Here is a 10,081-nt window from a genome sequence, read left to right on the forward strand (position 1 = left end):
ATGGAAAATCATGTTATTTTTCTAAATTTGTTTGCTAATAGTATTTACCAGCTTTTTTAAAAAGGCAGTAATTGATTATGGTTACTTTGCTCTTAATTTTGTATTTTTTTAAAGAGGGTCTCCAAATTTTGCAGGCTCTGGACTCCACCAATCCTGGATTCTTCCCTGGGGGGAGGGATACATAATTTAAAGGAAATAAACTTTTTGTTTCCTTTTTCTAACAAATTCACTTTGTAGCCACCTGAGCTGTGACTAACTTCTCAAAATAGCAAGCTGGAGGAGATCAGAGAGAGCCAAGAATCGTGTTTCATTCCTTCCCCACATAGTCTCACAGGGACCTGTCCCCATGTGGAACAACATGTGCTACAGCATTTCAGATCACAAGGAGCAAACATGAGCTAGGGAAGCAGAACAGATCCACAAAAATTCACTAATTCAGGTGGTGGACAGACACTGAGTACCCCGCACAGGTCAGTCACAGGCCTGCACAGCACAAGGTCATAGGTGGCTTACGGGGAGTCACAGGCAGAGACAAAGTGACAGGGGCATGCTTGGAGTTCACAGTGTGCAATATCAGGGAAATGAGGCCATTCGGCATCCAAGAGCCTCTTTCCCTGTCCCTGAAGACCACTCCACCCTTAACCTCCAGAGACAAGATATAGTAAGGAGCATTGATCAAAGTAGCCCTTGGTAGCTAGTAGATAGGCAAGAGGGGGGAAGGACTGAGGCAGTGAGGGACGGGCTCTGTATCTTTCTGTGCCCACCTGAGACAAGGTGATCAGTGTCACCTCTAAAGAGGGCTTCAAGGACACAAGTTTCCCCCAAACAGGGGTCTTGCTATGTTGAACCATAAAGTAACCCCAAACTTCTAGAATGAACTCTCACAGCTTCACCTGCGACTACTCGGGTGATTCTCTAAATGGGACTTCTAGCAGGTCACTCAACAGTACCCCATAGGGAGTCGTTGGGAGCTAGCTCCCTATGTTCATTCGTGAGTCAAATTCAGTCTGTTTGGTAGGCTTCTACACATGCCCAGCATCTTCACACTGTAAGGTCCCTGCTTAGTATCTCAACAGCCATCTTCAGTGACAGCCACCATTTTAAGAAAAATTTTGCTTTCCTGCCCGAGGGTGTTTCTGAGAAAGACTCACCACTCCCTTACACCAATCCCACCCTTAACAGCTGGCATTAGGGCCCACCCTGCTCTGATCCCTGAGTCTGCCCCATAAAAGTCCCAAGCCCCCAGCCAGTTTTGCCTCTCTCTGTCTATAGAGAGATGGCCTTTGTCACCTCTGACAAATAAACTGTGCTGTGTATCTTGGCCTGGTCTCTATCTTTCATCTCTCACTTACCCATCCCTCGTTCCTCACTTTCCTTCAGGAATCACAAAACTTAGATCCTGTTTCTAGATTAGGGAGCCCTGAGGTTCATCAGAGGGAGGTCTGAGGGAAGGAGGGTTGGTCTGGGGAGACTTAGCTGGGGTCACCCTGGGCTAGGAATGGACCTGTGTGGGAGACCTGTGTGGGAACCTTACCCGGAACAGGCAAGTCAGGGAAATGGGTGGACAGGCATCAGAAACATCAGGACAAAAGAATTTACTTAGCAGTTTTTGTTCTCTGTGTATTTGTTCTTTGAGGTTTGGCTCATTTCCTCTTTTTTGGGGGGGAGGGGAGGAGGGGGGTCTTGGGGATTGAACCCAGAGGCACTTAACCACTAAGCCCTTTGTGTGTTTTATTTTGAGACAGGGTCTTCCTAAATTGCCGAGGCTGGTTTTAAACTTGCGATCCTCCTGCCTCAGTCTCTTGAGCTGCTGGGATTACAGTTGGGCACCACAGTGTCCAGGTCATTTCCTTAGTTTGGGTTCAGAGCCTTCTCCAGACTTCCATTAAACACTGGCGAGACCACACTGTGGCTGTAGTCACCTGGCATCCAGGGGGGATTAATTCCTGGACCCCATAAGGATCAGATCCATAAGCTGCTCAAGTTATGTTAAAGGGAACAGAACTTACACACATCCTACTGTAAACTTTAATCATCTCTACTTATAATACCCAACGTAAAAGCTATGTAAAAATTGTTAGTCTATATTATTTAGGAAAGAATGACAAGAAAGAAAAAAAGTCTTTGTATGCTCAGTACAGGTACCAATTTAAAAATATTTCGGATAAAATTATCAGCACTTATTTTCATAACCTCACTTGGCTGTTTTCACTGCTAGGACCTCTGGTAACTCTACTTCTGCTCCTCTTGCTCAGTCCAGGTCTTTTTAATCCAATAAAGCTTGTATCTTCCAGATTACAACAATTCCATGTTAAGAGATGGCAACACAAGATTATCAACCCCTCCCTGCAACTGAGACCAGTGTCTATCTCCTTTAGAACAGTCAGGACGGGACTTTTGATCCCTGGCTAGGCAGGGTCATCACCCCTTGCTAGCCTGAAGCGGCCATAGAAGATGGATCTTCACCCCTCACTAACGGAAAGATTAAGGGATCAGAGTCTCAGGGGAGGAAATAGAGAGGGATTTAGAATAAGGAGACAGAACTATGGAATCTTAAGGGAAACACCCTCAAGCCATTGAAATGCAGAGTTAAGTCACTGAGATGCAGAAAACACACTTGCAAACTTTGGCCCATGTTCTTGGTTTGTGATCTTGAAAACTGAGGGAAATACACAAGCGCACAGGAAAACTGGCATGATATTGTACGGCAACACCCTGGATCCACCTCCCATCCAGCCCCTGATGTAGCCCTTCTATAAATATTGACCCCCCCCAATCCAAGGCAGGGCTTCTTACTTTTGAGACAGCCTACCTTCTCCCTTGAATGTGCATCTACCTTCCTAATAAACCTCTATCTGTGCCTTAAAACAAAAAATTCAGATCCATGAATGTGGAACCCACATAAATGGGAAGCTGGCTGTATTTAGTTATCCATCTGTGCTGCAAAGCAGCACCTCATGGGTGATGTCTGGTCATCAGCAGCTGCTGGATCACCTTTGCTTCATTGAAGGATGGATTGCGGGCTGGGGATGTGGCTCAAGCGGTTGTGCGCTCGCCTGAAGGATGGATTGCTACTTGGAGGGAGTCACTGGATCTCCATATTCACAGGTTCCACATCCAATACTCGTTCAACCAACTGGGAAACTGAATTATTTAAAAAAAAAAATCAGTCTGACTGAGCATGCACAGACTTTGTACTTGTCATTATTTCCTAAATAACATAGATTAACAACTCTTTCCACAAGATTCACATTACATTAGGTATTACAAGCTATGTAAAGAGGATTTAGACTATCTGGGAAGTTATGTGCAGATAGTTTACCATTTTATACAAGAGACTCATGCACTGGTGGATTTTGGTATCTTAAAGAGATCCTGGAACAAATTGCCCCACGGATGTGGAGTGATGACCGTAGAGGGCACTTCTAACTGTTCAGTGTCTCTCACTAAGAAGCTGGCTCCACAAAGGCAGATACTTGCAGGGCTGAGTTCTCCCACGGCAGAACCTCTCAGGGCACCCAGTATTTGGTGCTTTACAGAACTACAGACTCCAGTAATGTTGGTTCATGGGTAGATGAGCAGATATAATAACAGGAGAGGAGATACCAGCCACATTCTTTGGGAAAATCTAAATAAAGGCTTGGGAAGGACTAGGAGAAAGAAACCAACAGCTTGGAGACACCCGCCTTTTCTAAGTGAGGATGCCCAGCCATGACTGGAATCCAGTTGTGACTTCAAACACCCTGTGCCATGGCTATTTGTTGGAAGGAAAGAACATCTTAGGACAGGTCAGATCTGAATCACTCAAAACCAGGCTTGGGATCTCCTGCAATCGTGGTGCACCCCCGCAGGGGCAGGTAGGACAGACGCCTGTCATAGACTGAAGACAGGAGTACTCATGGCACATGTGCAGCCTCAAGATCTGCTGCTGGCTCATAAGAGTCACTGGAGTCTGTTAGCTCTACTTCCCACGAAATAAACACCAGCGGACACTTGTCAAGATGAAGGAATCTGGACCAGCCTGGGGGCAACCTGAACTTGGGAGAATCATCACATTTGTTGACATAGACCCTGCTCCATGCCAGACACAAGGAGGATCTGGGCCAAAATCAGGATGCTAAAAACTTCACAGTCTACAAAAGTACACGAGCCCATATTCAGACACTCAAGCACTGTACACCACTGTCTTGCAGAAATGTCTTGGTCTCCACCAAGTACCCCATTTAGGTATTGCAGGAGGACTCACTGTCATAAAATAAAACCTTCATTAGTAAAGGTTTCTAGGATGCCTCTTTATATTTTATCTGTAACAAATAACCATGAAGGTTCCTAGTGAAGAGAATTTCCTGGTTCTAATGTTGGAGAATAAACACTAAAAGTTAGTGGAGAGAGAAAAACGCAGACTGGTATGGACCCAGAGTCCATGCCCTGCTGTGAGCTTGGCATGTGTTTCCTTGAATCTGCAAGGCAACAGTAGGCAACATCGCCACTGACCCCAGACCCAGACAAGCTGAGCCTCAGGAAGGTCATCCCGTAGTCCGAGGTCCTACCATTGGCATTGGAACCTTGGTTGTGAAGTGGGGACTCTCCAGCTCCACCATGGGCTCCTGCCTCTGGATAGTAACCTCTCTGACACAAGGCCTGAACTGAAGGGTGCTGATGGTGGGCAACCCAGCATGTTTGGCAGCGCCAGGAAGGAGTGGGGGCTGGGGTGTGGGCAACAAGCAAGGTAGCATCCAAGAGATTGGAGATCACCGTGTAAGGCAGAGCAGGAACCCAGTCCATAGCTGGCTGTGCTGGCACACACCTGGAATCCTAATCACTCGGGAGGCTGAGGCAGGAGGGTAGGAGGATGGCAAGTTCAGAGCCAGCCTCAGCAATTTAGCAAGGCCCTAAACAACTCAGCAAGATTCTGTCTCAAAATAAAATGTGAAAAAGGGCTGGGAACATGGCTCAATGGTTAAGAGCCTCTGGTTCAATCCCTGGTACCCCTCTCCCACCAAAAAAAAAAAAGAACCCAGTTATAGAGTTGACTGGGGGTGTTGGGAGCAGGCGACCGCACCCTGAAAATGGCGCTGGCTTCCTGCTTCTGATGACTCAGCGGTTACAGAGTTAGTAGTAAATAACTCATTGTTAGGCTGTGGGCTGGGCTCTGGCCTGCTTCCACTGCACTGCACCTATTAGACTCTTCCACGTAGTGCTGGTTCATTGGCAGGGCTGGGTACTTAAGCTAGGGCAGACCGACCGCGCGCTATTTCTTCTCTTGTTCCTGTCTTTTCATTATGATTCAAAGGTCCTGAGTAAACTGCTGAAGGAAGAATCCTGTGTCGTTTTTTCCCTTGCCAGCGAGGGGTCGCGACATGGGGGGACTATGAAAATGTGGATGTTGGAGAAGGAACACTAAAAGTTAGTGGAGAGAGAAAAGCCCTCTCCACGGGGCCCTGCACCTCATGAGCTCTAATATTGGCTGATGCAGATGCACAGTGGTTCTGAGACACTCCTATGTTAACTGTGAGCCCCAGGACCACGAGGGTGCATGGGATGTCAGTCTGTGCAGCAGACAGACAAGGATGCACATTGGGTCCCCTGTCTTCTGCATGAAGTTCATACATGGCCTTGAAGAAAGAAGGTGAGAACAGGACTCGGGCCCATGTAGGGTGTGAACACTTTTTTCAGCAACAGGTAACTTTGAGAAATAAAATCTGCTCCATGGTTATTTCCCAAAGAGTCTAAGAACAGGTCCTCTTAGCAAAGAGCCAGAAGGCCTTGTCTCTGGGTCTTGTCCCTCGGGCACTCAATACATGAAGAATGCAGTCCTGTGCCATGTGTGTTGGAAATTATTGCTGAGGAAATGGAAAAAGTCCAAACTGAGAAAATGAGCTTCTAGGTGTCTACACGGAGGGCAAACACCTTTTCTTCTGCACACCATCAGTGCTAGCAGCTGGGGCTGCATCACCCTGAAAGTCACAATCTGACATCATGCATCTCAACCTGGGGTACTTTTTTATTTTTTAAGTTTGTGTTTAAAATCATTTTAAAAAATCAGAACTATGAGAAAAATTCTTTAAATAGGTGGATACTCAGAGAATACACTTCTGTTTCTAGCAAAAGTTGACAGAGTCTGCCCGGTATTCATCAATGTGCCTGACCACTAGATTACCTCACTGTTTCTGGTTCAGTTTCTGAGGCAAGAATGGGGTCCTCTGTGGTCCCCAGGAAGCATCTCTGTTGGGAACACTGAGTTGTGACAAATGCACATGAGCCTTCTCTCTGCTAGCAACCATCTGCCCTTTCATCTTGCCAGAGCACCTTGGGAGACAGGTGCTTTCACCCCAAAACAGCTCTCAACCTTTCTGGACCATGACTCCACCCAGCTGGCCCGCTCCTCCAAGGCCCTTCTCAAATTCAGGTTTACACTGACCCAATAAAGACCACGAGTAACAGAACCCAGGATTCATACCTTCTGATGTTTGAGATTATAAAATGAAGTCCGCAAACCCATTCTGATTAAATAGCTATAATCACTGTTTATATAGACTACTCCCAGGAATCTTTTGAAACCAAAAAAGAAAAAGTCTACCCTGTTAGCACTTAGTTCTAAGAAAAAAATAGAAGTACAGTCTGAGGTTGGGGGTGGGAGGATCTGAAGGAACAAATTTGTGTTTGCCTTTCTGTTCCATGATCACAGACATTGTCTGTGCTCCCCATATTTGCCATGAAAAGTGGAATTCAGGTTGATCCTCTCTGAGCTGAAAATCTGAAATGTTCCAAAATCTGAAACTTGGGAGCTTGAACATATTACCAGAAATGCAAAATTTCACACCTGGTCTTATGTAGTGGGTCAAAATGGGTGCACCGAAAATACCATCTGAGATTCTCTTATACAACCTTACACAATGTGTATTTCCCAAGATATTTCCAAAATTAGAAAAAAAAAATATCAAAAATCCAAGGCACTTCTGGCCCCAAGCATTTTGGATAAGGATTATTCAACTGTCTGTGGCTGAATGCCATTTTCTTTAAACATGGAGTCCCTCTATACCCAAGAAGGGTGTGCACTTCAGGGACACACTAGGCAAAACACACTGGGTCACCGTAAATAGTTTAATATGAAGTGTCCTTAGGACAGGTCAGCACATGCGTCATCAGATGAAAATATGTGACCCCTTCCTGGGGTCACATGGAGTCTACTCACAGGGAAGCTGAGTTCCCCTTAACTATCCAAGCAAGCCCAGAGGTAGAAGGAGAGGGGAAAACACATAATACTTACAAAAATTTTCCATTTGTCTTTGATCCTATCAGGACAATCTGCTCAGATTCATCCCGAGAGATGTTCCCGTGGAACCAGGGCATCTTTTCATGGGCCGTGGTGGCGATCAGCTTCTCCAGCTGGGGCTTCTGACTGATGATGGCTTGTTCCAGAGCCTGGCCCTGTGTGACCAGGGAGAGAGAATGAGCCACACCAGGTAGAAATGGAAAAAAAAACACACAAACCATGTCTGATGTTTGGTGAGCTCTAATGTGGCCAAGGAGGATCAGATTCCATCCATCCAATCATTTGTTCATTCAGAAAAAAACAAACTGTAGGATCTTGAAGGTGACTTAAATACCTTCAAGTGTATAAATAAGAAAGATGTTTTGGAAGAAAGAGTTTGGCCTTTTCAAAACCAGACAAAATGTTGAATACCACCTGGTATAAACACCGAGGCCCAGAAAACCAAATCATCCACTAGGTAGACAGTTCTATGATAGAACCTGGTTATTCCAAGAAGGTCTTAGGTCAAGAAGCCCTAAGAGGTGAACAAGGAAGGCACCTGAGGTGTCCGGTCCCCTTTACCTAGTTACACTGGGCACCTCACTGACCCTGTACCTGTAGGAAGCGTCATCACAGAAAGCACAGGGGAAAACTCTTGCCCCTGTGAGCAAAGCGAGATGGAAACCAAAGGTGGAAAACTGGAACGAGTGCTTAGTCAATCAAATACTTTGTCTTTCTTAGTGGGAAAGAAACCAATCTTTTCAAGAGTTACTAACGAAGAAGCCAGTGTTTGAATTTGCATTAATCAAGAAAAACCCAAGAAGTAAAAATAAAAATAAAACCACCCCAAATGTGTAGCTGAGAAGAGCAAGGAGGGTAGGTAAGAATGTGGACACCTTTGCCAACTTTCCAGAGGCAAACTTTTGTGCACGTGTCCAAATTAAACACAAGCATCCTCTGCCGTGGCAAACCTGGCCTCTTGGGCTTTATACCAGAGATATTGCAATCCAGCTTAGTATTGGCATAGAGTGATATCATTAGCAGCAGTATTTATAATTGATAAAAGGGTTCATCAGTGGATACTAGTTAAATAAATTATCATGCCCAGTGGGCAATGCCAGGTGGCCAAAGAAAGGGTGGTGCACCTATGTGTGTGTGAGACAGAACATTCAGAGAGAGATATTAAGAATCTGTAAATTCAAGGGCCAATCATTATGCATGGCATGACCCTGTTAGGTAAATATCAATGTCTCTTTGAAAAGTCCCTCCATGAACTTGGTGGCATCATCTCCTGTAGTGCAGAAAGCCACATCCCGGGCATGAAGTTTCCCTGCCTCAGCATATAAAGGAGGAATGGTAGTCTTCCTAGAGTCAGTCGCTTTTTGGCTAAAATTAATGGTTAAGGAGTTGGGTGCTCATTTGGGCACACTAGGTTTGCATGTCATGGGGACATCTGTGTGGGATCCCAGGTTCCCATGAACACAGGGTGCAGGTCCAACTGAGACCCACCTGCAGGTTCCATGTCTGCTTTACATATTCCCTGATGAGGTTTTCCTTCAGGTCCTCGAAGGGCCCTGTCTTGGGCTGCACTCCGAGGGGTCGGTTGAAGGGTTTTCTGAGAAGGCAGATGAGGCCATCGGATTCCTGGGAGTGGTACTGGCAGAGGTCAGCAGGGCTGCTGTGGGTCCTACCACCCGAGATGGCATAGGTGCCATTGATCTCCCTCTTGATGGTGTAGTGGTGTGCCTTCCTGCAGTGAGCCACCGACAGGGCAAAGCCACCCAGGTAATTGCGACTCTGATGCAGCAGGTAGAGCCCATCTGCCATGCCCCCCTGGACCAGGTAATCTTCGGCCTCCTCCCGAGTGATGTTGCCAAAAAAGAAGGGCAGGTGGTTGGTGCTTTCTGTTGGGCTGTTGGACATGCCTGTGCCATCTCCTCAGGAAGTGACAGGGCCCAGGCAGGGAGACACCTGGGGACAAGACAAAGATGAGAAGACTTCAGTAAGCAACTCAAGCTGTGAGAAATGTGGGCTGAATCCCTCTGAACTCTTGCCAGCTGGAGACAGATCCTCCCAGCTCAGAATGGAAGTGCTTCCCTCTTTGGACTTCCCATCATGTGTTAAGGTCCGTAAATAAGTCAAAAATAACACCTGGTATTTTGCCAGAGAAATGTTAGAGTTCGTAAACAAGTCTGGATGGTGCCTGGCAAAATGTCAGAGGGAGTGGTTTGAGAAGTAACAAAAGCGAGCCATTAAGTGTGGAGATTCCTTATTGGTTGATTGATGTATCTAGTTTATGCTAATTAAGATAAGCTGTGCAAAATGTATAAATAGCTCTGTTGCCCTACAATAAATGGCTCCCATTCCTGCTGTATCAACGTACACAAGTTATTCATCACCCCCCCGTTATTTTGCCGCAGCCGGACTGCGGCAATCATGCACTGTCATTTCTGCTCACAGGACTTACAGTTTCCCAACCCGCCCTCTGCATAATTAACCCCAAATCACAGCCTTTGGCCAAAGTCACCAAATTCACTTTTTTTTTTCTTTTTGGTGGGGGACAAAAAATTTTAAGAAGAAACCTACTAAAAAAGAGAAGTACACAGAATTGTTATTGCAAAACAAGCTCAGGCACTCCCCGTGTGGGTGGACGGCAGCACCCAGGAGCAGAGACCAATACAAGCTTAAAGCCAGGGTTGCTTTGGAGATGGCGACGATTTTTTATTTTTGCAGGGCGCATTGCCAGTGAAGATGCTGTTGAACTCCTTTCCTCTCTTTTTTTTTTTAATTTCCTTTTTTTTTTTTTTTTTTAGTTCTCGGTGGACA

The 10,081-nt window shown here is 45.9% G+C and overlaps 1 protein-coding gene across 1 annotated transcript in view; it reads right to left on the reverse strand.

Annotated features, from left to right (window-relative positions):
* LOC144251420 (tyrosine-protein kinase SYK-like) overlaps nucleotides 1–9,178 on the reverse strand; it is a 48,620-nt gene extending 39,442 nt beyond the window's left edge. Inside the window, 2 exon segments of the mRNA XM_077794350.1 lie at nucleotides 7,271–7,431; nucleotides 8,765–9,178. Coding sequence (XP_077650476.1) covers nucleotides 7,271–7,431; nucleotides 8,765–9,178 — 575 coding nt within the window.
* Nucleotides 9,179–10,081: the final 903 nt, after the last annotated feature.

This window comes from Urocitellus parryii (assembly GCF_045843805.1).
Source record: "Urocitellus parryii isolate mUroPar1 chromosome 13 unlocalized genomic scaffold, mUroPar1.hap1 SUPER_13_unloc_2, whole genome shotgun sequence".
Lineage (NCBI taxonomy): Eukaryota > Metazoa > Chordata > Mammalia > Rodentia > Sciuridae > Urocitellus > Urocitellus parryii.